We start from the raw sequence: 25,950 nt of genomic DNA on the forward strand, positions 1-25,950 counted from the left end.
TTTTTTATTCCTGAAATAAAGAAATGATAGAAAATAATTAAAGAAAAATGCGGTTGATGCCTCTGTCATAGGAATCGGTAAAACACGAAAGTAAAATGTGCCTTCACAGGAGCATTTATTGTGCATCCATATGAACTTGCACATCGCTATTTATATTGCGTCGGTATACGGCACCGTTAGCCGCATCAACGTAAGACACTGGATTGCACGGGCCGGAGCATTGCGTAAATCCGGCTGAAACAATCTTGACAACCGCGCGAACGAAACACGAACCGAAACGGAAAGCAGTAGGTAGCGGAGGATGCCTCAATTCACCCGCGTCCCGCGCACACGAAGACGCTGGCATCGAGGCGCCAACTGTCGGCGCATGATGAACAACTTCGCTTCACTTCTCCTAGACGGCATGCATCTCTTAGACGGCATCTGAATGAAGAAATTAGTGAGAAAGATATAAGGCGCGTTTGAAGACCTTCTTGCGCTTGAATTCGTAGCGCAGTGGGCAGAGCACTGTGTACCTCCCGTTGCGGCGAGAGAGTTCGAGGCTCGAATCCGGGCGTAGCCGCGTCAATAGAACTTTTTCTGGCGTCGTCATTCCGTGACGGATATGACGCCGGTCAGACCTTCTGTACCTGGGCATAAAAAACTTTCGTGTTAAAATAGGAAACATCGCAAAATAGGAGACATCGCGGGAGCAGTTGACTACGCTTACGGAGATAGATGCCAGAAAGAAAAACACATCGAGATAACAGCTGAGTAAGAAGCGAGATGTGAACGTCACATAAAAGCCTCGCTCGTCTGGCCAATGTGAATATCGCAAAGATTCGAAATAGCATTTAGAATCAATAATTCTAGCATTCTGGAGTGCAGCCTGTACAGGAAGCACTTCGACTTTTGCAAGACGTGCGGAGAGGTCGGTCACAGAAGAGACGTGTGCCCCACGCCCAACGTGCGCGTGTGCACAGTCTGCGGTCAAAAGAATCCGAAGGAAGGACACGCCGAGTCCTGCAAGCCACGATGCAAGCTCTGTAACGGTTCCCACCCCACCGGGGCCAATGGTTGCAGGAACAGATATAAGACCCCGTACGTGGTGACCAAACGAAGGTGGGCCAGGAAGGAAGCGGAAGAGGAGCGGCGCAGGCTGGAGCGGGAGAACCTCGCATCCGACAGCTTCCCGGAGTTAGAGCACGCACAATTCGATCGCAGCCAGGAGAGACGACCGCGCTCCGCGAGCAGACGGCGACCCAGCCGCAGCGCGAGCAGCAGGAGAGACCAGTGCAGAAGTAGATCGAAATCCAGAGAAAGAGTTAGTTGGTCCCGGATCATACAAGAGAGCGCGGGAAGGAAGGAGCCCGTAACGAGCTCCCCCGCGCCGAACAATGCCATGGCGAGCCACGACAAGGAATTTCAGAGCCACATGGAAGCGCTTCGCAGGGAGAACGCGCAGCTGCGGAAAACAATAGAGAGCATGTCCGAGCAGATGAGGGTGGTGTGCCAACAGCTGCAGGCGCGGGAAGCACAGCAGACGTGTGGGCAAACGAGACAGACGACGCCGGTACGTCAGGTGCAACAGCAGCAGCACCAGCAGCACCAGCAACAGCTGCAGCCACCGAGAGACGAGCAACAGGCGGAGCCGATGGGAGAGGACAACAGCGCAAACGAGGTCCAGCCGGCGCAGCCGCAGCGGGCGGCAATCTCCGAACCATCGCCCAAGAGGAGGGCCATCGAGAATCTGAAGGAGCGTAAGCTCGCCGACCGGGTAGATAAGCTAGAAGACGCGTTCAACAGTTTCAAGGACGAGATCCGCAGGGACATGGCAACCATCATTCAACAGAGCGTGGAGGCATCTATACAGCAGACCGTCATGCCAGCCATACAACAGGAAAAGAGCATGCAGCAACAACTAGCCGCTGCCATACAACATTTGAGAGAAGAGTTTAGTCGGATCGTACCACAATGGACGGGACCGCAGCAGCCGCAGTAAACGACAAGTCCCTTGTCATCTGGCAATGGAACTGTCGAGGTTACGACAGCAAAAAGGCCGTACTCCAAGTCCTCGCCGACAAGTCAAATAGGAAGCCGGACGTCATCGTCCTACAGGAAACGCTGAGCGAGAACGCTCGTTTTCCAGGTTACAAAGCGCACGCCAGCCCCCCAAGCAAAGCACCCAACGGCACGGGCAGGGGGATCTGCACCTTCGTCAGGAAGGGAATATGTCACGAAGAGAGAGAAAGCCTAAAAAAGTCCATGGCCGAGCACATGATCACGGAACTAGTGATAGGCAAGAAAAGAAAGCAAAGCGTTTACGTGGCCAACATCTACAGCAGGCCGAGCTACCCCAGGTAGCGTTTCAAGACGCTCATGCGCAAGATCGGCAAGACGGCAGGTAATAACGCGGGACTAGTGGTGTGCGGCGATTTCAACGCTCATCACAAGAGGTGGGGGTACGCCGAGAATTTGGCCAAGGGAAAGGACCTCCTGGAAGCCACCCAGGAAGAGAATCTGACCTTGATAACGGACCCCTCGCACCACACGAGCACCGGCTCCAAGAACGATCGAGATACCACTCCGGATCTAACGTTCGTCAGAACGCATGGGAAGCTCCCGCCGTGGACCAACATGGGTCTTAACTTGGGCAGCGACCACTACATCTTAGAAATTCGGGTCCCCGTGAACGAGAAGCCGTTCGAGAAACGAGTCCACAAGATCACGGACTGGGACTTGTATCGCACCCTGTTGCCGAAAGACGAGGAGGATATCCAAGACGTAGAGACTTGGACGACCAAGATCGTGGAATGCGCGGGAGCAGCCACCAAGGAGATAAAGACGGAACCAGAGATCGAAGCTATAGACAGTAGATTGGCTCACATGCTCGAGGCGAAGCGTTCCATCCACAAGAGATGGAAGCAGCAGCGGCACAACAGGAAGCTACGGCAGAAGGTCGCAGATCTCAATCGGGCCATTCAAAAACACTGCACCTCGCTCTGCCGCCAGCAATGGGCGGAGGTTTGCAGTGCGGTGGACGGTCAACTCCACGTGGGGAGGACGTGGTCGTTACTACGCCACCTGCTGGACGAGACCAAGACTAAGTCCCACCAGCGTGACAACCTCAGTAAGATCCTGAACAAGTCGATCAGAGAGCTCGGCCAGGAAGAGACGTTCAAACGAATCGGCGACAAGTACCTACCCGACATCCCGGAGGAGAGCCACCCCGACTACGAGGGTCCGGCCAACGAGGAGCTGGACAGAGACATCGAACTCTGGGAGGTTCGCGCCGCGGTCCAGGAGCTGAACTGCCGGTCGGCAGCGGGCCCTGATCGCGTGACGAACAAGGTACTCAAGCATCTGAACGAGCCGTCGCTCGCCAGCCTGATGGCCCTGTTCAACAGGTGCTGGAAGGAGGGCAAGCTACCCAAGTGCTGGAAGACGGCGAAGACGATCTTGATACCCAAGCCGGGCAAGCCCCCGAGTATCGAGAATCTGCGCCCGATCTCTCTGACGTCCTGCGTGGGGAAGGTGCTGGAACACGTCCTCATGAACAGGTGGCAGGCGTACCTAGAGAAGAACGATCTGTACCCCCACTCGATGATCGGCTTCAGGAGCGAACTGAGCACCCAAGACGCCATGTTGCAGATAAAGGCAGAGGTCATAGACAACGCGACGAAAGACAACCAGGCGATAGTGGGACTGGACCTGCAGAGTGCTTTCGACAAAGTGAAGCACTCGGCCATCCTGTCCCAAGTCGGCTCCCTGTGGATGGGGAAGCGCACGTACAACTACGTGCGCGACTTCCTCTCTGGACGCACGGCCAAGATTCAAGCGGGAGACCACTCTCTGAACGAGCGGAAGATAGGAAGCGTGGGCACACCCCAGGGATTGGTTATATCGCCGCTGCTATTCAACCTTGTTATGATCGGAGTCGCGAGGCGCTTGGAAGCCATACCCGAGGTCCGTCACACCATATACGCGGACGACATCACGCTGTGGGTGCCGGGCGGATGCGACGGACACGTTGAGTCTTTCCTGCAACAGGCGGTAGACGCCATAGAAGACCAGTTGAGGGGCACGGGCCTTATCTGTTCCCCGAACAAGTCGGAGTTACTGATAATCCCGCCGAAATCCAGACCCAAGCAGGAGAGCGACATCAGCCTGCGCACGAGCAACGGGCAGGCGATCCCGAAGGTAGCCAAGATGAGGGTGCTGGGGTTCCCGATCGATCGCAACCGCCGGAACAACGACAGGGTCACCCGACTGGTAGGCAAGGTAGCGGCCGCAACGCAACTGATCAGGCGAGTGGCGAGCAGAAGATCCGGGATGAGGGAGGACAGCCTGCTCAGACTTATCCAGTCCTTCGCGATAAGCCACGTCGCCTACGCGGCGTCCTTCCACAACTGGTTGCTTCAGGAGCGCAACCGCCTCAACGTGGCCATGAGGAAGGCGTACAAGGCAGCCATAGGCGTGCTCGACAGCGCGTGCACGGAGAAGCTCTTCCAGATGGGAATACATAATACGCTGGAGGAGATCATGGAAGCCCAGCGGGTCGGCCAAATAGAGCGGCTCAAGGGTTCGCGAACGGGGAGGACCATTCTCGCCCGTCTCGGAATGGAGACGGTGGCCGACCCTCAGAGCCTCGGCAAGCAGGAAGAGCGCGAAGTACCGGCGGCAGTCCGGAACGCCGTCCGAGTGTATACCCCGTTACCAAAGAACATGGATCCGACCCACAACGCGGACAGGAGAGCGGCCAGAGCGAAGGCTGTGTTGGAACATCACCTGAACGTTCCGGGCACCAGATTCGTCGACGCCGCAGAGTACGGCGACCACCGGTGCTTCGCGGCGGTAGTGATAGATGGGAAGACGGGAGTCACGGTGAACGCCGCGAGCATCGTCACGAGAGACGCGCAGCGAGCAGAAGAGCTGGCCATCGCCCTGGCCATCGCGGACCCAGAGACGACGACGGTGCTTAGCGACTCAAAGAGTGCAGTGCGCAATTTCGCCAAGGGTTGGCTGTACTGTGAAGCGGTGCAGGTGCTCGAGCGGGTGAACATCGATGGACGCAAGGTGACAATCAAGTGGTTTCCCGCCCATGCAGGGAATGAGGTATCGGAACTCGCCACCAACCATGTGCACAACGAGACGGCGAACGCAGTCGCGCGAGGATTAGCTGGCCGCGCGGCAGCAGTTGAATCGTCTGCAGAGTGGTGGACCGAGACGAAAGACAGGTACGATACCTTTCAGGGTATCACCAAATATTATAAAAATTGTAGGAGGGTGCTGGCACCGCCTCACCCCGACCTAACCAGGGAGGAAGCGTCCACGTTCCGACAGCTGCAGACGAATTCACTGATGACCCCGGTCGTCATGAAGCACATACAGCCAGAACTCTATACGGACGACACGTGCGTGTTATGTAACAATGCTAGGGCAGCTAGGGCCTCGACCGCCCACTTACTCTGGGACGTGCGACCTAACGAGGCGGCAACCAGGACAGACCTACCGCCGTGGATCCAAGAAGCAGTGCGCAGTTGTGACAAGGACACCCAACTATCAGCCGTCCAGCAGGTCCTGGCGGCCCTCGAAAAGCAGCACCGGAGCGAAAGCTGCGGGGCGACGCCCTCCCTTATGGGGCAGCGGCGTCCAATCCCGAAGGGAATAGCGAAGGTGTGGTCCGAGTAGGGGTGACGTCGGGATCGACGAGTGGCTACGTCCGGGCGCAGTGTACACACTGTGTCTGTTGCAGGCACTCAACAAAGTCTTTCTTCCTTCCTTCCTTCCTAACAGAACGTTTTCTGTTGAAGCGATCGACGATCAAGATACCTGCACGGCCTCGGTCGATTCTTGCGCGCAAGCATAGCCATCCTTCGGCCGCTCGCAGCACCGTGCGTGAACGGGCCGGCGCTGCCGGGGCCCGGGACCGACCTCCGCGGCCGGTCGGCGTAAATCGCGGCAGATATTTGAGCATCGCTTTGAAAACCAGAGCTGATGACACTACCTATCAGAATTTTTCATCACACTAACATCCACTTTCACCAATCTGGAACTTCTTTTCCACGACTTGTGTGATTTTAAAAAGCGGCGACAAGTTGCTGCCGCGACCTGCGTCGGTTCGAGCCGCACCGTCGGCTGTGCGGGAAGGCACGGCGAGTGCGTGTGCTTCTGCGAGCAGTTAACGCTTCGCGATTTCCTGCTTTATACATTTCTTGCAAACAAGGGAAATCTCGAAACTTCATTCGGCGATCGTCGCAGTCCACATTGTTGATCGGGGAAACAAGCCGCTGCGTATACGCTTCGGTCGCATGCGTAATACACCACCACGCTCATGGTGTTTGCGGATAATCTGCCACAGTTGATACGGTTATACAGTCACCATTAGGTCGAACTGCGCTTGACGCACTGAGACTTAACTTCAAACGAAGGAAATTAACACGAAAATACTTTTAGAACGCACTTCCTAAGCGAAGCGTCACGCGCTGCAAGCCAACTACGCAGCAAGATAGGAACGGTGATCCTACAAGTGACGTCAAAACGATCGCAGCGCCGGCCTCTCCAGTGGTGGGTCTCGCGGCCAATATGCACCCACGCCGATAATAAGTTATAATTTCTGGCCTTGTATTTGCGGGTTTTAGTCTGAGGGGGAGGATATGGTGGGAGAAGGCGGGGAGCTTCGTAGCATATAAGGCGCCAACACAGAAAACTTCATCGCGGCAGATTACGGTGCAACTGGAAATGTGAACACCATTAACATATGCCGCTGCTGCTCCAAGCCTACACATACATCACACATATCCACATGGTGGATTGACGAAAGATGGCAACGCCAATACCTGGTATCATGTATGTCTGAAGGGTGATTTTCGCTTTGGTTTTTTTTTTTTTTCGTTTTCAAGCAACAAACTAATGACGTATAATACAAACTGATGCAAGAATCAGTCTCATTGCTGTCCCATACCTGTACGTCAACAGCCCCCGCTTTACAGCATACTGTCACGTAGCCAAAGACGACACAGGTGTCTTAAGGAAAAACAAGTTTATTGGAGCGAACTTGTGCTCCCCTAACAACTCAAAGAATACGCAGGCGGCGAAACAGCAGTCAACAAATTGACGTGCTCAAGCGAGCATCGGCGATTCCAATGCCGCGGTTTCTGCTCTGCAGGCTTTTATCTTTCGGCGCGAGTGTTTCTGGAACCGCCGATTTACATCCAGAACATTGTAGATCAAAGAAGATTATTCTGGGCTAGTGATGTTAGGGCGAAACAGTCTGCTTATCCGAATGTGACAGCCCGTGCGGCATAAAAAAATTCCCTCGCACTTCCCCGAGGGGGAGAGTGTGTAAGTGCGAATGCACGGTTGTTGATTGCGCGATTACGGTGGATATCGTGATCTTGGAGTGGAGAGGAGGCGCCCAACACCCGCAGTCACTGAGCGGAGAGAGGAGGAGGAGAGTAGCGCCCGCCGTTACGGCGAGGGCTCCACGAGCGCCTTCACGCGTCGGAATGCGGAGCGCCCGCTACGCGAGCGGGAGCTCTCCCGCCAGAAGTGGAGAGGAGGCGCCCAACACCCGCAGTCACTGAGCGGAGAGAGGAGGAGGAGAGTAGCGCGCGCACCCGCAGCTGTTGCTATGCGGACAACGGCGGCGGACGATTCAGGCTCGCTTAAGAAGTGCATTCGCACTTAAAATAAATAATGGAAGAGGCGCTCCGCTCGGGACGCAGATATGCCACAGCCGGACGTGGCCGGGCAGTTCAACCAACGCCGCCTGTATTAACATTGCCTGACGCGTCGCGCGCTTTTCAATGGGAAGGGTAGGGACGCTTAGTTCAGGCACTGATCCGCTATGCGGCGCGTGCCGGCGGACATCTCGCCTTACGTCACTGCTCGCGAGTCGCGAACGCTGCACCCACTTCTACGACGTGTGTCTGTCAGCTTGCCTGTTGGGCTTCAAGGGCCGTTTCGCTTACATCTTAGCCGCGACGGGGCGCTGTGGCGCACTGGGGGATTTCGTTCAACGTGTCGCTCGCTTCATACTTGCTACATTTTTCCAAAGATAAAGACGGAGGTGGACTGAAATAGTGTAAGAACATACTGATTGTCGGGTAGACATATAGCTAACAGAAAAACGATATTTTAGGATGGGGCATCCATTATTTTACTGATATTTTTCTTTCTGGGGTATTTAGAGAAGAAAAAATTGCGTGCACGTTTTTTGTTCAGGCGCTCACTTCTACGATTACTTTCCAATAATATCACGTGCTTGTAAATTTTAGAAAATTATAGGAAACAAAAGGATAAGCAGCTGGGATCCCGCCACGCTGTCCGGGCGCTTCTCCAGTACAGTCCTCAATTTTAGAAGTGCGTACTGATGCGGAGTGCGAACAGCGGGGGTCAAAACAATACCTAAATGCGGAGGGGATAGAGGTGGGATGCCCCATTCAGAAAATTTCAGGGCCTGTGATCCGACTAGATAAGCGCGCAAAGCCGGCATCAGCTTGCGGCAGCGCAAGGGATTTTGCTTCGTGACAAAGGAAGTTTTATCAGTGACAGACCAAGACAGACAGGCATGGTGAAAAACAAGAAGGCGTAGGAGCGCCGCCTCGGGAACGCTCAACAAACTTTCCACTATTTTGCATAGTTTCCGAGAAGCGGCGCTGGCTGGAGGACACGAAAGCACACTGGAAGGCTACGGAGCGGGGAAGGGTAGGAGAGAGCAACAGGAGAGTGGCTGTTTGGCCATTTTTCGCTCACGCGTTAGGCAATGTTTATACAGGCGGCGTTGGTTCAACAAACAAATAAACCCATACATGGTTCGCGGCAATATCACCTTGGGGTGATCGTGCGTTAATTCTTTCTTCAGCCTATACTGCATACAAATACTTTTAAATGCGGCCGTTGTGAGAACATTTATCGCGAGATTGAGAGCGACTCAGACAAGGTATTTAGCAAGACATCTTGTCTCTGCCTGCCCAAGCAACCACCGGACGTCCGTCGGCCGTCCAACGTACGTTCATTCCGGCTCTAGCGGATGTTCGCAGGACGTCCGTTTCCAGGCCGGTGGACGTACCATGTACTATCGGCGTCAAATGAAACGCGCACACGAAAATATGAACCAGAACGTGCAAAACTGAAAAATACTGTTCGTAGAGTTCATATAATGGCACGCTATTGGTATATTTGGAAATCCACATTTCCCAACTTTGTGTAACTAAGACACACGTCATTTTGGCTTGTAATAAAATAAATCGCTCTGTTTGTGTGTTCAGGTTCATATTTTTGTGTTCGCGTTTCATTTGACGCCGATAGTACGTCCGTGGGAACTCCTGATTTAACCCTTCTGTACGTCCGAAACGGGGTGTATTTTGGATGTTCAGTACAAATGTACAGAAGCGCAAATTTTTCATTAAGGAGAAGCATGTGTACCTACAACGAACACTAACACCGCACAACAGCAACAAACTACTGGGCAGACAAGTATACACGAACACGGTAAACTTGCTTCAACTAACTACTGGACAGACAAGTATACACGAACACGGTAAACTTGCTTCACACATTACTGTAGCGGTTTTAAATTCTATACCCTTCCCCGAGATTATCGTTTAGAGTGAGTGAGGTGCTTCAAAAAGTTAAAAAAATTAGGTTTTTAGTTTTAGTAATGTACAGATGAACCTTGCAATATACAAGTGAGGGTGTTGAGGAGCAGAGTAGCTTTTGTTTTTGCTTTTACATTTAATTTATAGCATTATTTGGTGCTTCGCGGTAACTTTGTACGTCCATGCGCGGATGTCCTTCGGACATACGGAAATGCATATCCTTTGTACATACGCTGCTGGATGTTGACTGTACGTCCGCAAATGTACATCCAAACAATGGACGTACAGCGGCCATCGAAACTTGGCATTGGATGATTGGCTGTTTTTCAGACGTCCGTGGTTGCTTGGATGCTTTTCTGGGGCAGATACAACATATAGGATGGGCATGCTGGTAAGTACGCTTATTTTTGAGCTACTTTAAAGTAAGAAATCTTTCAATTAATCAAAACTTTGGCAAACTCCATGGCATAATATGCATGTACATACGTTACATACATTGTAAACTCCATGGCATAATATGCATGTACAGGGCCGTCCACGCTAGGTGCGAACACGGCGCAGCGTGGCCTCGCTCCGCGGAGCGCCAGCGCACAATCCGCGGCCGCGCATCGAAGCTAAGCGGCGCAGACCAACACCACCTAGAACTAGGTGGTGTTGCGCAGACGCACAGGGGCTTGGAGGCGGGGCTTCGTGTCGTCTGCTAGCGCGGGAGAGCGCCATGCCTGCTTTGCTGTGAAGCACGCCTAACTGTAGGCATCCTTGTAGCGTCTAAGCGCACCGCGACGGCGTTGCGGGAAAGCGCACTTTCCTTACTGCAGCGCGTTGTGTAGTTTCTGCGTACGAGAACTCACAGCTTCCGCTTTTCAGTTCCGCGGTGCCGGTTAAATGCAAGTATTGTTGAAGGTTGAAGGCATTTCAAAACTGGTTTGGCTTGGGTTATAGGGGTTAGCGCCATAAAACGACTCTTGCTACGAAAACGCTGCAGAAAAGTGCTCCGAATAACCACCCAAGGAACTTTACCGTGCACTGATACCACGCAGCAAACGCGCGTTCTTGCATTTCGCCTCTTTTGAAAGCGGCACCTGCTGCTGGGATCAAACATGGGTCTCCCGGCTCAGTATAGCCAACAACCCCAACCACTGAGCCACCTCGGCAGGCCAGGTCAAGTCCTGGCGGGTTTTTTGGGATTTAACCGCACCCTAGAATTAAAGAGGGCAAGGGAGCAAAGCTATATTTTCTGCATGTGCTCTCTAAATCAGATGGCCTTATGCCCGAATATGCCGTCCGGCCGGCTTTTTAAAGACGATAGTCTTTCTTGGGCTACTCAAACCCAGAAATTTTGGTCTGTCTGTCTGTCTGTCTGTCTGTCTGTCCGTCTGTCTGTCTGTAACTCGATTCAGCCACCCGGCCAAAGTAAAATTGATATTGCGCAATAGTCTTATATACATGTAAACGTCTAATCCCGGTTTATATGTTCATACTTGTCAACTTTGTTGAACAAGAACAAGGCATTACACAAATATAAGACAGGAAATTAGAACACAAAGAATATTTACAGTGTTCCTTTATTAAAAAATTCATTGATGCTTGGTTTTTCGATAACAAATGATATTCTACATCTACTGCTGAAAACCGCCGCCTCCTGGCGGCATATGAAAAATCACGCGGCAACAGCAGCGAAAGTTTCCACTAGCTAGGTTTCACGTTCTGCTTGGAACGCACGTGGGGTACGGTCACGCGGTTCTATAAACATTCTAGTCGGCCGCCTCCATTCACGCGCGTCTCCGCCGTACTGCAGCGCTGGCATCGAGGAACCCGGCCTGTAGCAGTGGAGCGCGGTAAATTCAAATCGCCTTGCGCAAACTTTTAGTGTGTTTACCTTGGGATGAGCGCGACAGTACAGGAACAGCACGAGAGGTGAGCGGTAAAGCAAAGGAGACATTTCCTTGGCAAATGTCTGCAAAGACTATCGTCTTTTGACGACATTTGCAACGAAAGGAGCAGATACACGACCAATTTTAATAACGGAGATGTTACTGGCCGTAAGACCGCCGTTGCACCAAAAAAAGAGAGAAAATTTTGAAGGCTCGTGGCCGCGTGCTTGCGGCGACCTCCGAGCGTCCCCGGCACGCGCAGTGGATTTAGCGCGAATAAAAAACTGGCAAAAACCTCGAGAAGCGAGAACATGCCGAGCACTCGTGAGCGCATACCTTGCAGAAAACGCCGAGCCCTCGGCTCGCGCAGTGGCTATAGCAAAAAAAAAAAAAAAAAAGAACCACCAGCGCTGTCGTGAATCCGTACTGCGCATGTAAGAAAACTTCAGCGTTAATGCGAAAGTCTAATGCTAAAAAAAAAAAAAAAACATCCTGCTTGGCAGAGGTCACCGCTACCGACACATTCTCTGGAAGCCATTCTGGATAATTAGAGACATGGCTACGAGTGTGCCAATACTTCCCGAGACGACTTGCAGATCCTGCAACCACGTCTCGAGTCGATGACGAAGAGCTGGTGCTGGTTGAAGACTAGAGTGCAGAGGACAACTTGGCTTCGAACTACTGCGCGTGCCGGGGACGCTCGGAGGTGGCCACGAGCCTTCAGAATTTTCTCGATTTTTTTTTTTGCTGCTACGGCGATCTTACGGCCAGTAACATCACTGTTGTTAAAAAAGCCGACCGGACGGCATATCCGGGCATAAGGCCACCTGCTTTAGAGAGCACACGCAGAAAATACAGCATTGCTCCGTTACCCTCTTAAATTCTAGGGTGCGGTGAAATCCCTCGGGAGAAACCGCCAGGACTTGACCTGGCCCGCCGCGGTGGCTCAGTGGTTGGGGGGCTTAGCTATACTGAGCCAGGAGACCCATGTCTGATCCCAGTAGCATGTGCCGCTTTCAAAAGACGCGAAATGCAAAAACGCGGCGTTTGCTGCGAGGTATCAGTGCACGGTAAAGTTCCTTGGGTGGTTATTCGGAGCACTTCTCTGCAGCGTTTTCGTAGCAAGAGTCGTTTTGTGGCGCTAACCCCTATAACCCAAGCCAAACCAGTTTTGAAATGCCTTCAACCTTCAACAATACTTGCATTTAACCGGCACCGCGGAACTGAAAAGCGGAAGCTGTGAGTTCTCGTACGCAGAAACTACACAACGCGCCGCAGTAAGTAAAGTGGGCTTTCCCGCAACGCCATCGCGGCGCGCTTAGACGCTACAAGCATGCCTACAGTTAGGCGTGCTTCACAGCAAAGCAGGCATGGCGCTCTCCCGCGCTAGCAGACGACACGAAGCCCCGCCTTCAAGCCCCTGTGCGCCTGCGCCGCTTAGCTTCGATGCGCGGCCGCGGATTGTGCGCTGGCGCTCCGCGGAGCGAGGCCACGCTGCGCCGTGTTCGCACCTAGTGTGGACGGCCCTGTACATACGTTGTAATCTGATTTAGCGCCTTTAAATGGGTCACAAAGGCAAGGCACTTCAAGTTGATACAATTAGCCTTTGGTAACTCACTAAACTCCAACCCCCAAGGAGTTTTTTTTTACTTCCATGTTTTGCACTACACGACATCCTAACCGACGTAATATCCATAATTGGCGGTGAGCGCGACCACGGGCGGCGCTGCGAAGCGCGCCTCCGTGACGTCGGCTTAGGGATTCTCGCAATTGTCGTCTGCTTCACTCGGGCTCGCTCTCCCTGCTGTTTCTTTGCGCTTGGTTGACATCTGATGCTTGCGCGCACCAGATTTGGCGTGTGCGTAACTTTTTATCATAATAATAGACCTAAACTCGCATACACTAGCTCAAGGCGTGAGTTAAAGTATAGTTTTGGATACCGCTACGGAAGAAACATGGCCGGCGTCGCCCCATCCCCTGCGAAGCCAGTCCTGTGCGGAGCGCGAAGAGTCGGAGATAGGCATCAGCTTTTGTATTAAGCAATCTTTCGAACAAAGGGAACAACCAGTTGATAGTAACCGACAACAGCGAAAATACAAGACCAAAACAAATTCCGGGCCTTCGGGGCTCTCGGCTTCGGCAGAAAGCATTGTGATTCCCGGTAATCATATGTAAGGTAAAACAGCTTTTTTCAATCTTGCCGAACGCTCGAAAGTATTGTATAACATCACTTTACGTTGCCATGACATGAAAGTATGCCGGCATGCACTATGGGCTGCAAAAAACTGTAGGTTGAGTTCCAAATAACCCAATGTGTATAGGCGCGTGCTGGTTTCATACCAGGCTTCTAATCAGTGTGGAGGTTTATTGGGCAAAACGAGTCACGTCTACGGTAAGGATACAGTACCAGTATTTTTGTTTAGACCTGGCGGGATATTTCGGTACATATCCCCCATCCATATCTTTCCGATATTCAGATATGCGCTATATATAAGAAAACTGCACTCAAGAAGAGGAGGAGGAGGAGGAGGAGAAAACTTTATAGTAAAATGGAGCTCATTAGTGGGCCGGGACAAAAGAGCAGGAGTAATTTTCTTCAGTTCACAGAACATCATCCCGAGTAGACCAGGATTTCTTCTTTACGCCTGGAAGGGTTGGAAAACAATAAAGAGCTGCTTGGCAATAATCATCGGTTTCGATTCTAGTAACACATGCACCCACACTATTTAGTGCGTTCTTTAGAGAGTATACCAAGCCTTCAACACCGTAATCATGTCATAATTGTTCCGGTTGAGAGTCAGTTCGCTTTGATAACGATGGTTACGATAGAAATTCGGAGCCCAAAAGCCGCCTCCGAGTACTCTGGACAACAATGTCTGCGGCGCGATTGCGGGGGCGTAGCACAAACCTTCTCATTATATTTGCATGTGAAGAAACAACGCACGCGGCAGATATGCACTTTCTTGAATGCAGCCATAACGAACGCCAATTTGTGAAAAAGGGAATGTATGCCATGCAGCCTCAAGAAAATATCCACACGATCTTTGTGAGCCTCCCAAACATCCCCAAACCTACTAATAAGACGTTTGTGACTGTGCAGAAAAATTAATGCGTTGGGCACAAAAAAAAAATTCATCTGGGACAAGTCAACAAAAACGAAAGAAATTGAACACAGCCGCTTTATTTCCTGCTGTGAGATGAGCGTGTTGGGACCCGCTGCTTGGTATACGTAATATGAGACTGTTGAATCTTCATAAGAGCCACTGAAAAAATACTGTAAAGAAACCTACGCATTTTGAATGCTTATCTAGGAGCTCTGAGCGCTGAAACTCGCGAATAAGCTAGAAAGGCCGAGTTACACAGGATCTTCTGACCGATGCTCTGAAGAAAGTTGTTTTCTCTCTTCTGGTGTGTTGCAAACTTGTGGGAGTTACAGCTTGAAACTATTCAGATGTGTCAGAAGCTGGCAAAAACAACTGAATTACTGGGAATACGTTTTTTAATGCGCTAAAGCACCAAAGCTGGCGATTTCTAGCACAGGCACCGCTGCCCCTCATACGCGGAGTGTAGCAGACGAGAGCGGCGCGAGTCCCTAAACTGACGTCAGAGCCAGGGGGCGCCACTCAAACATCTCACCGCCAATACCAAAACCAGGGTTACAAATTAGTTAACTGCACACTATATTTCAATTGTTAGGATCAAATGGAACTAGAGGCACTACTACAAGTCAAGTCATGGTTCTTAGTGGTGATTATGGTTGGAGGCCGCCCATCGGCACAAACAAGTTCCTATGGCGTCATAAAGGAGCCATGAAGACAAAATACAAGTTGGGTTTATTAGAAAGACTGCTTAGTCCCGATAACAATGATACCAATATCATCGAAATCTTAGCACAAATAACGGAGATATTAAAGAAAACGTGTGAAGCAGTCGCGACCCCCTAGCCAATTTCCCGCAACTTTTCTATGACGTCACGGAACCTTGTTTGTGCGATTGGCGGCCGCCTAACTGACCTGTCGCGACGACACATGACTGGACGTCTGTAATGGGGCCTCGAGTTCCATTTGACCACATCACTTGAATGCTAACGCGCAGTTAACGCACTGAAAATTATGCTTTATTGTTGGCCCGTATGACGTCTTTCTTCCTCATAACACGTCACTGTGGCAAAAATTTGAAAGTTTTTAAATACTTGCTTTTTTTTTGTTAAAAAAACATCTTTTGGGGCTGTAATGGAGCTGAGTGAGATACTGAATCCTAGTTCTTTCAAATTACACCAAGTTGTATTTTCTCTTCATGGCTCCTTTATGGACCAGACGAGACAGTGGCTGGCGAGTCGCCACTGCTTTGTTTTATTCAAAATCTGGATTAGCAACTTAAAGTATGCTCAAAGATGAGCGTTATTATTACAGCCAAAGACTTTTCAATAAACCAAACTTTCACTTCGTCTTCATGGCCATTTATAGGAAACGCAAATGCTGCTACTTATGCGGATGGCATTAAAACTCGTTATGGCCACTACCACAGCAATTACACTGGACTATATTAAAAAAATCTACATCTGTGGCATTAGGCGCATGGCGTTAATGATTACGGAATAAATTTGACCACTTGGAGTCAATGTGCGGCAAAAGCTCAACCATCCACGGCACCGTAATAAACAAACGTTGAAAATCCAATTAAATGTTCATAATAGCACGAGGCTTACTTTTTTTTTTGGTAGTCAACATCGTACTCATTGTACGTAACGAGCTCTAGAATCGGCGCGAGCTCGCGGCCTCCTGGACAAGGGAGGCTGACCACTTCCCCTTCCCTTTCCCCTCAAGCTCAAATAAATGTTTTTACCACCACCACCATTGTACGTCCAGCTGCAGGTACCAACTGATGTTAGTGCTAAAAGAGACGCTAGGCCTAACATTGGGCCATCCATCACCCCTTTCCTCTGCAGGGCATCAACCTTTGCGAAAGCAAGTTATGTATGGAAAAATACAGGCAGGTTAACGAATCAACTGTGAATGTGGCAGAGGCAGGCTGAGTGCGCCTTCTCATTCCTTGCTGCAATATTTCATTGCTTCTGTACAGTGATGTCCCCGAAGGAAGAATGGCTGTTGGGACAGATACTCTCATGCTGCATTTCAAAACATCAGTCCTACTTTGGCACGAAAGCAATGTGAGGGGCCCTGGGAAAGGACCAAAGGAGATGAAAGGTGCATTTTCAGTGCTTGACATTTCAAGGGCACTAGAAGACAGAAGGGCTTCTTGTCCCAAGGCAAGCCAGTCAGAAGGAAAAACATGACTCACTGGCATGCATAATTTTATTAGAACTCTACTTCCAACTAGCAAAATAGCACTCAAAACAGTGTTTAGTTTTAGTCTAGTTGAATGGCTTCAGAATTGTTTCAACAGGCCTCCAGAATGAGGTCATTCCAGGGCACACATCGGTTGGCGTGGCTCGTGTAAATAAACCCTTTCTAATGGTGAGTGATGTAGAGTCACATTTTTACAGACAGTTGTATTCACACGCAGAGAGAATGGAAACTGAAGATTTGGACTATGCATTGTGCGCACACCCCTGTAACAATCTGAACCCACAGCGTATATGGAGATGGTGTGCATGAAAATGCTTTGCAAAGTGATTTAAATATGTACAGAACCCCACAGTTACACAATGTTCAATCACATTTTTTTTTCACATTTGCTTCACAGTTGGTGCTTTATGAAAATGAGAAAAACAAAAACATAACGTCAACAAATAATGACCATGAATCTCTTCTCTGAAGACGAGGGCACTGCATGCACAAAACAAGCCTGCAAGACTTCAAAGAGATACAGCTTGAAGCTCAAACCACACAGAGGTTGACTAAGGCCACGGGGCAACCGAAATAACGGTTACACGTCATGTGAGGACCAAAGAAATGCTCTATCCCCGTGGCCCAACAAATGAGGCACGGAAAGCTATGCATCGTTTAAAAACAGACTGGGAAGTAGTGATGTGCCCGTTTTAAACACAAATATAGACAGTAGAAGCATGCGCCATGCTATTACCAACTGTACAACAGAGACTTTCATACATTCACTCATGGTCGAAGCCGGTGAGGCTCCTGAAGTGGGCCACCATAATGGCTCAATACTTATCATACATATGACCAATGAACTAAGCCTCATGACCTCCAAAACAGACACTCACAAAGAGGTTTGAGATGACACTTCCTTATTTCACAGCAGGGGAGAACTGCATGCAGGAGAGGGTTGGAAAGATGGGGGTGGGATATCAGGGGTCACACCAAACAACAATCCTTGCTGGCTCTATTGCCAAGCACACACAAAAAAGGGACCTTCACCGAACAAGGTCAACCAAGTACTCCTTGCAGACGAGTGGGACCAGCGTTGACACGTGGCTTGATCAAGTTCTCCGAGACATTGCCACGTAGGCGATGAAGTGCCTTCCTGAACTTCTCGCTTGGCCCATTCATTGCTGGAGCTGCAGCCATGGCCAGTCTCACCGAAGACCAATACTGACTTGCTCTTTCCCAAAACGAAGAAAAGAAAAAAAAAAAAAAAAAAAAAGGCTCCTTCATCTTGCTTTTTGGTGAAATATTTCATCAGAGGAATCCGCTGGAAGGAGCGCGAGACGACTGGCGACACACGGATTCACCCATTCACACTGGAGCTGCAGGCCTGGCTATTCACACCGAAGACCAATTTTTCCTCGCTCCTTCACAAAACAAAGCTAAAAAGAAAAACGTGCTTTGCTTGTTTTTCTCTGCTTGAAGATGAGGGGGACAAGTGGTGACGTGGCTCAGGTACCTCCTACAGAAAGCGCCAACATTTTCCGGCACCGGTCCAATGTGGTGGTGGTGGTGGTGCCCTCGTGAGCCTGGAGTTTCTCCTCACTTGGCCCATTCACCACTGGAGCTGCAGGCACGGCCAGTCACACTGAAGAACAATCCTCGCTTGCTTTCTTGCACAACAAAGATAAAAACCATGCTTTTTGGCAAAAAAGTTCAAACCGAGGCATCCGCTTGAAGGTGAGCGGGACAAGTGGAAGTCCCTCCAACAGACAGCGTCACCATTTTCCGGCATCGGCACATAGGTGGTAATAGCGCTGTCCTGAACCTGGAATTTCTCCTACCTTGGCCCATTCAAGGCATGGCCAGTCACATCAAACAATCTTTGCTTGCTTCTTGCAAAGTAAAATAAAAGCACATGTTTGTTGGCTAAAAAATAAAACCCTTAACTGGCTTAAGTCACTCCTCTTGACAGCACCACTGTTTTCCTGAATCTCGGCTTTCTCTTCACTTGTCCATTCACCACTGATGCCCAGTCATGGCCAGTCACGCCAAATATCACTCCTCACTTGCTCCTTTGCAAAACCAAAAAAAAAAAAAAAAAAAAAAACCATGCCTTCTGGCGAAAAAGTTCAGCCAAATGGTGGCGTCGCTTAAGACTCTCCTGCAGACAGAGTCATCATTTTTTCCGTTTTCCAGCGTCGGTATGTAGGTGGTGAGGTGTCTTCCTAAACGTGGACTTTCCAATCAATTGGCCCATTTACCACTGGAGTTGCAGGCATGGCCAGCCACACTGAAGACTGATCCTCGCTTGCTCTTTTGCAAGCAAAGCAAAGCAACAAACCCTTCGCAAAAAGATAAAACCAAAAGGTCCGCTTGTAGATGAGCAGAACAAGTCCTTCCTTTAGACAGCGTCACCATTTTCCTGCATCAATATGTAGGTGGTAGTGGTGCCTTCCTGAATCTGAACTTTCTCCTCACTTGGCCCATTCACCCCCGGAGCTGTAGGCATGGCGAGTATTGTCTCATCCTCTTCATCCTGAAAACACCACAGGAACACAATCAATGGCCAACCAATGCTGCTGCATACATTGTTACAACATTCCTTGTAGTTAAAAATGTGTGTGCAATGCCCTGGCCAATCTGTTTTTGGCCACAGGATGTGCTAGTTTTGCGCCCTGCCCTGCTGGCTACTGCATCACTGCACGGCACACACGGCACGGGTGACGACGCCCCTTCTGGCAATGCTAGTTGCTCTAACATTACTTCCAACAATGTCACTCTGTTTCTAAGTCTGCTGTTAAAGGTACAGTGTAGACCGCTTATAACGTATGTCGCGGGAGCCGCAAAAATCCGCACTATAAGCGGTACCGCACTATAACCAAAACACGCGCGAATTCAACCACATCGCCACCTATCTCTCAAGTCAACCTATATTTATCATCACTCAAACGCACAGCACTTAAAAACGAAGGCACGGTCTATATTTCGCGTTATTTTTAACATCAGCCGCTGCTGCAGGGCAAAAGCGCAGTCTCACAAACGGCGAGCGCGGCTTTAACTTCTGTTGTGTTTGTTTTGAGACCATGGCTGCGTTTTTAGCGTCTATGAACAGATGCCGCAAGACGTGATAAGAACGCCAGCGGGATTTTTTTTTTTTTTTTTACCCCACCTTGTGTTCACGATGCCGAAGGCGGCTGCTTATCAGCGCAACGGAAATCTTCGGCTTTGCGCGGCTCGAATGTTCGGAAAGGGACAGAGCGGTGGCTTATCAGCAACAACGTTCTAAAGCGTGAACCGCGTGGTAGATTTGGTATCGCGAAAACGTGCAGTGCACGCCAGCGCGGATACAACTGGCGTGGTGTGGGCGGCGCGGTAAAAGGCGGCAACATGGCGTCGGCACTGGCCGTGAAGCGGTGCAGGCAGTTCCAGTAAGTTCCAGCGACCGCTTCTAACCGCTCGCTGAAATGCCGCACGGGGCGCAAGCGAAGATGCTCATGCAAGAAAGGAGCTAATAATGTGGGCGAAAAGTGGAATATAAACTGCCATCCACGCTGCTTGTGAAAGCGCCCATCAAAAAATACCGCGGTGGTAAAGCCTAAACATCTCTGGCGCGGCTAGCCGGCTCGGAGCGCTTCGAATCTCCCGCCATTAGGTACGCGTCTCCCCATTGGTGCAAGTCGTCAGGCTCCTCCCACTGCCACGCGAAGAAGCCACCGCGAGCGCGGAATCGTCGACACGAGCACGAAAAAAACAAAAACAAAAACTCACGCGCAACGCTGATGTGCACGATTCGTGCGCGAAAACGGGCCATGCGGTTCACGATTAATAAAATCAACTTTCCGCGCGCGGATGGGGAGACTGTCGCTATCTTCCGAGATGCATCAAGCAAGGTCAGTTGTGGTTATCAGGTACGCACGAACTAAAGGGTGCCTATTTTTTTTCTTTGGGTGTCTACGTTAGAGGAGGGCAAGGGGTGCACGCTGCGTCAGATGGCAGATTTCATCCTTTCTTTTTTCTTTTGCTACCCTAAAACGATGCCTCAGCTGCGCCGGTCGATCAGCAGACCCGCCGAAAAACCGCACTATAAACGGTATTGTGCTTCGGCCAACCGCATCTTAAGCGGTATGCTTATGCATTGAGTTCTATGGGAGGCAAACCGGGGGTCGCAAAAACCCGCGTTATATCCGGTCCCGCACTATAAGCGGTTACGTTATAAATGGTCTACACTGTATTATGAAGACAATGCACAACGTTGCCCCATTCGACTTGTTGGAATAGCCCTCAATGCCAATTTTAATGTGAACCTTAACCAAACAAGCCACATTACGATGAAATCGGAAGGAAGTGTGGCGACTTCCTGAACTTCCAACATTTAAATCTTGCTGGCAGAGGGAAATTGGTTGCTTTTTATGGTATGAGAAAACATTTTTATTTTGCTGTAACTATTCCATACCTGCCAGGTTCGCTGAGATGGCATTAGGGAGGTCTTTCCAGGGGGTGGGGGATAGGGATAGAAAAATTAGTAGCAACAAAATGGAATAATTTACATTTACATGCATTCCTAATTTAGTTAAACAGAGTAGGAGCTGAACTGTTTCGTGCAAACTACTAACAAGGTACACCACTGGTCAGTTGCTAAATCTTCGATGCGGCTGACGCCGCCTTTTCCAAGAAGCCCTGGGAATACTGTCGAGCATAACAATGTTCGTTCCTGCTACACTTCGCCAAAAGAACGCGGCTGAGCTCAGATTGTGCCAGAACTTGATGCTCGGAACTGGGGGAAATTTTGTTTTAGCATGCTGAACTGCCTCTCGCAATTTCTGTGGTACTGACTAGTTCAATTCGCGCAATGTCAACTATGCTTTATAAGTTTATTACGATGCCCAGTGGTGTAGGATGTGATTGGGTTGCCAGGTAATGTGGCTAGACTGGGAGAAAGGTTTAGCCAAATACGAGTGTGTATTCGGGAGATTTTTGTTTTGACCGTACAATCATACAAAACCTTAAAAATCCGGGAATTTCCCGGATAATTTGGGAAACCTGGCAGGTATGCTATTCAGTCAGCATATAATGCAGTGGCCTAACATGTAGGTCACTGAATGCCCTGCCCTTTCCGACGGCACTAGTAATTAAAACATTTCCATAAATAACGCCTGTGAAAAAAAAAAAAGGGTAATATTTCTTTTCTGAAACCAAAGAAAATAATGATAAAGTAGAGCACAAAAAACATCGAAAGTAAAAAAAAATTCAGAAAATACATTTTGTAGAAACATCTAAAAAACACTTACTGAAGAAAAACTGATTTCCCGCAACAATGGGAAAAAAAAAATAAAAAATTAGCACATGTGGTGCCCATACCGTGAAGCCGATCTATTTTGATGAATTAGTGAGTGGTCCTCATGAAGAAACCTGCTGGTTTGAGATTACTGAAGGCAATGAATCCTTTTTACACGATGTGAGAACCTCCTCGATGACCATGCATTTCAGGCCAGCCCAAGATTCCAGACAAACACACGACGCAAAGGAATTTGCTTGAAAACAAAACCTGGTGGTGAATGCTGCCCCCATTCACCATCATTTACTATGATTTAGCAGTCAGAAATTATACTTGAGATTCACTGTCGCTTTTAGAAGAAATGAGGTGCGACATGCCACAAACATGGCTCGTAAGATTTCATTGAGGAGCAGTGACACAACAGAAACTGTTCAGTACCCATAGCCTCCTGCGTTGCAGCGCCACCTAACATTTTTGCAAAGAAACTATACTGAAACTGTTGCAAACTACGTCAGAAAGAATAGACGTTTTTACTCAGAAGCAACACAGAACACCAGAAATACCCACGCACAAAACTGAAACTGGACGGCAAAGAGCTGGTGACGTGCCAGGCTGATTTGAAGTGCTGTTTTTGCCTGACATGGTATCTGACCACTAGGTGTCACCTTTCAACTTGTGGCTGCAACTTTTGTCGTAGAAATCAGGTGTTGGTGCCGTGAAATCACAAGCGGTGAAATCCTGCACTCCTGCACCCGAGGTGGCTCTTCACACAATGAAGAAGTTATATCTGACAATGCTCAAGATTACTTTTGCACATTACCATGCAAAGCTGGCAGTTTGTGGTTTCTGCACTGCCTGCTGGCAGGCCAAACCTTTTGTAATACTTATACATTGTGGGGACCACGTCTGTCCCCATGTCTCGCTTAGAGCTGGTAGGCCGCCGCCGTGAGACTCAGCGCGCTCCTTGCCACTGACGGCGGCGGCAGCCTACTAGCTCTAAGCAAGACATGAGGACAGATGTGGTCCCCACAGCATCTCACGCAACAGCGATGGCACTCGTCTCCCAACATGCCACTATATGCACACCACTGAAGTGACGCTAGGCAATGCCACAAAAAAGGCGCCTTGAAAGCATGGTGACAATAGATGGCAATGAGGTAGGCTCATACACCCTAACGGAAACAATAATTTGCCATTTTTTTTTTTTGTCCACAGAGTGGCAAGCATCATCACCTATACTTTCTGCACCGTGCTTGAAGCTAGCCTCGTCGCAATGTGATCCACCCATGACGTAACCTCTGGTACCCAGCCTGCACAAGGCAAACAGAAGCGGATGTGCTTACGTTGAAGCCAAAGCACTCCTCCATGTCCTTCTGCTTCTGCTCCAGTCTCCTGCGAGCCATCTCAGCCTCCCTCTGAGGCCCATCCAGCTCTGTTTTGGCCACTCCCAGCACTTCCTCGCCTGCACATAGAGAAGTCACACCTGTCAAGAAGCTGGGAAAAAGCTTTTGTGATGCAGACCATTCTTTAGGTGCTCTTTCTAAAGGCCCGAGTTGTGGGACTGGCTTGTGGTGGCTTCGTGGGAAGAAAGAACTTTTAGCAAGCAGATGATCGATTGTGGCATTTAACGTGCCGAACCTGCACCTGCGACGTAGTGGAGGGCTCCAGGTTAATGTTTACACACGCGCGCTTTCGTGTTTTGCCTCCGTCTGAAAAGCAGCCACTGTGGCCGGGAATGAACCCGCATCCTTGGGCTAATGCCACAAAAAGAACACAGCCTCTGCTGGGGCCCTCCAAGACCGCGGCTGGTCAGGCGAGGCTCTCTAATGGAAGGCAAGATGCCTGGGGTGGCCCAAGCTTCTCCGTCTGCGGCCTCGTGCCACAACTAACAGCAGCTAGCCATCTCTACCTTCAGTGCTGCTCACACACACTGCGCAATGTGCAACAAGCTTGCCCCTGCACAATCACTGCAACCCCCCCCCCCCAACAAATTCGGTGACATCGTTTCCCCAAATATTACAGATGGCCATTTTTTCCAACACAGTTCTATCCGTAGGTAACTTCCATCCAAAGCTACAGCAGGCAACCAGGACCCAAACTGAAATTCGTGGGCATCCGAAACTTTGTGCCACCCCAATTAAACATACAAGAACCCTGTCCCCCAGAGCCCCGTACAAACCTGGGGCGGGGTTTTGTGTGGTGTCCATTTCGAAGCGTCTGCTTTGAGGAAGCCCCAACTGGCTGAAGGCAAACACGAATGTGATGCAAAACAAGTAATGTGGAGCGTGGATTTCTGAGCACACATTAGAGGCACCAGAGCACGAACTACGTCATGACTTGAAATGAACACAACTCTGAATTCTGCCCCTGGCTGTTTCACAGGAGCTTGCTGTAGTTAGTGCCCAACCCACTTTCCGTTACAACTTCACCACAAGTCTCTTTTCTTTACACTGCACAAGGACTGACAAAAATTACGCACCATCTGCACTCGGAAAAAGCCGAATACAGCAGAGTTTAGCTGTTAAGGGGGGACACTGGTCTTAAAACAATTTCTTTTAATTTTCAAGCAAGCTTTGTGAAACTTGTCAGTCTTGCTACTTTTCTGTCACTGATTTCAGATATGCCATTATTTTCTCAGTAGGTCAATTAGTTCCCAAGATAATTAGCACTAATTAGCCATTTTTAGTCAAGCAATAGACAAAGCAGTGTTGGTCATAAAACTGTAATCTTTATATTTTCCAATACTATGAACCCTGGTGAGTGCAATAATCGAAGCAGTTTTTTGATGCATCGCTTGCAACTAATTTTACAGCTTGTTAAACTTCGGTGTTTGAAATGGGCACTCAAAATGGCTCCTTGCCACTGGTGCTACCAAAGTTTAATGAGCTGTAAAATTAGTTCCAAGTGATGCATCAAAAAACTGCTTCGATTATTGCACTCACCAGGGTTCATAGTATTAGAAAATATAAAGATTACAGTTTTATGACCAACACTGTTTTGTCTATTGCTTGACTAAAAATGGCTAATTAGTGCTAATTATCTTGGGAACTAATTGACCTACTGAGAAAATAATGGCATATCTGAAATCAGTGGGAGAAAAGCAGCAAGACTGACAAGTTTCACAAAGTTCACTAGAAAATTAGAAGAGGCTGTTTTAAGACCAGTGTCCCCCCTTAAAACAAAATCAATGGAAGAACAACAAGAAGTTTCATGTGCGTGGAATGATGCATTTCGAGCATGTAACCAAGAGAACAGAATGCAGGTCACGGCATTTCCAGGGGTGAGACAGCTGATCAGATGGAGCTTTTGGAGCAGAAGAACCTTGATTTGGGGCAGAACGACATTTATTATGTCACCTTAGAAACCTAAAAAATCAAATGTTTGGCAACTCAGTGGAGAAAAGTGCACTTTTTAATCGGTTTTGAATGTACATAACACTTAAACAGCCTTTCAATAAAGTTTTTCCTACCGTAGTATCACAAGGTACAAACTGCCCTACCTTTTTAGAAACCATTTTTAAATTCTTAGGCTCTATGCACAGATAGCGTGGAGCACCGTTGAGAATATCGAATCGAAAAAATAAGCAATCAGAAGGCCTTTTTATTATCATGTGAATGCGGATTTTTTTTGTGTGATCCCAGACTGGGCTTTACGCACAAGTGTTGAGCCACGGCAAAAGTTGCGCAAAGCAAGGCGACAGTCGTCGCACCCCACCAGCCCTCCCATTTCAATCCCCAAGGTGCACGTTCACTAGGATCGTAATTTGAGTAACGTTGGTATGTTTAGCCATCTCCCTCCTGGCATTAAATCTCACTGCAGATAGATGAACCCTTATTACCAGCACGCAATAATAGCCCGTCCCGCTATCGGACACGGCTTGAACATTTTGCGGCGATGTAGCCTGTGCCGCCGCTTCTGCAGCGTCGTCT

At 49.4% G+C, this 25,950-nt stretch overlaps 2 protein-coding genes across 5 annotated transcripts in view; one reads left to right on the forward strand and one right to left on the reverse strand.

The window, feature by feature from the left end:
• The first annotated feature begins 2,358 nt into the window (after positions 1-2,358).
• On the forward strand, positions 2,359-18,330 carry LOC144160810 (uncharacterized). The gene is made up of 4 exons (XM_077691967.1): positions 2,359-3,386; positions 3,540-3,697; positions 3,740-4,863; positions 18,229-18,330. Exons 1-4 carry the CDS (start codon positions 2,359-2,361, stop codon positions 18,328-18,330), a joined length of 2,412 nt encoding a protein of 803 aa, XP_077548093.1.
• Ctcf (transcriptional repressor CTCF) overlaps positions 16,753-25,950 on the reverse strand; it is a 29,837-nt gene continuing 20,639 nt past the window's right edge. For all 4 annotated transcript variants that reach the window (XM_077686581.1, XM_077686578.1, XM_077686579.1 and 1 more), the window contains 2 exons: positions 23,365-23,483; positions 16,753-19,282 (listed from right to left, as the gene is read on the reverse strand). In XM_077686581.1, the coding sequence (XP_077542707.1) occupies positions 19,148-19,282; positions 23,365-23,483 (254 nt within the window). In that variant the 3' untranslated portion in view covers positions 16,753-19,147. The remainder of the gene's footprint in view (positions 19,283-23,364; positions 23,484-25,950) is intronic.

Source organism: Haemaphysalis longicornis, unplaced genomic scaffold (genome assembly GCF_048455015.1).
Source record: "Haemaphysalis longicornis isolate Haplotype H1 unplaced genomic scaffold, Haemaphysalis longicornis Haplotype H1 scaffold_1, whole genome shotgun sequence".
NCBI classification, from domain to species: domain Eukaryota; kingdom Metazoa; phylum Arthropoda; class Arachnida; order Ixodida; family Ixodidae; genus Haemaphysalis; species Haemaphysalis longicornis.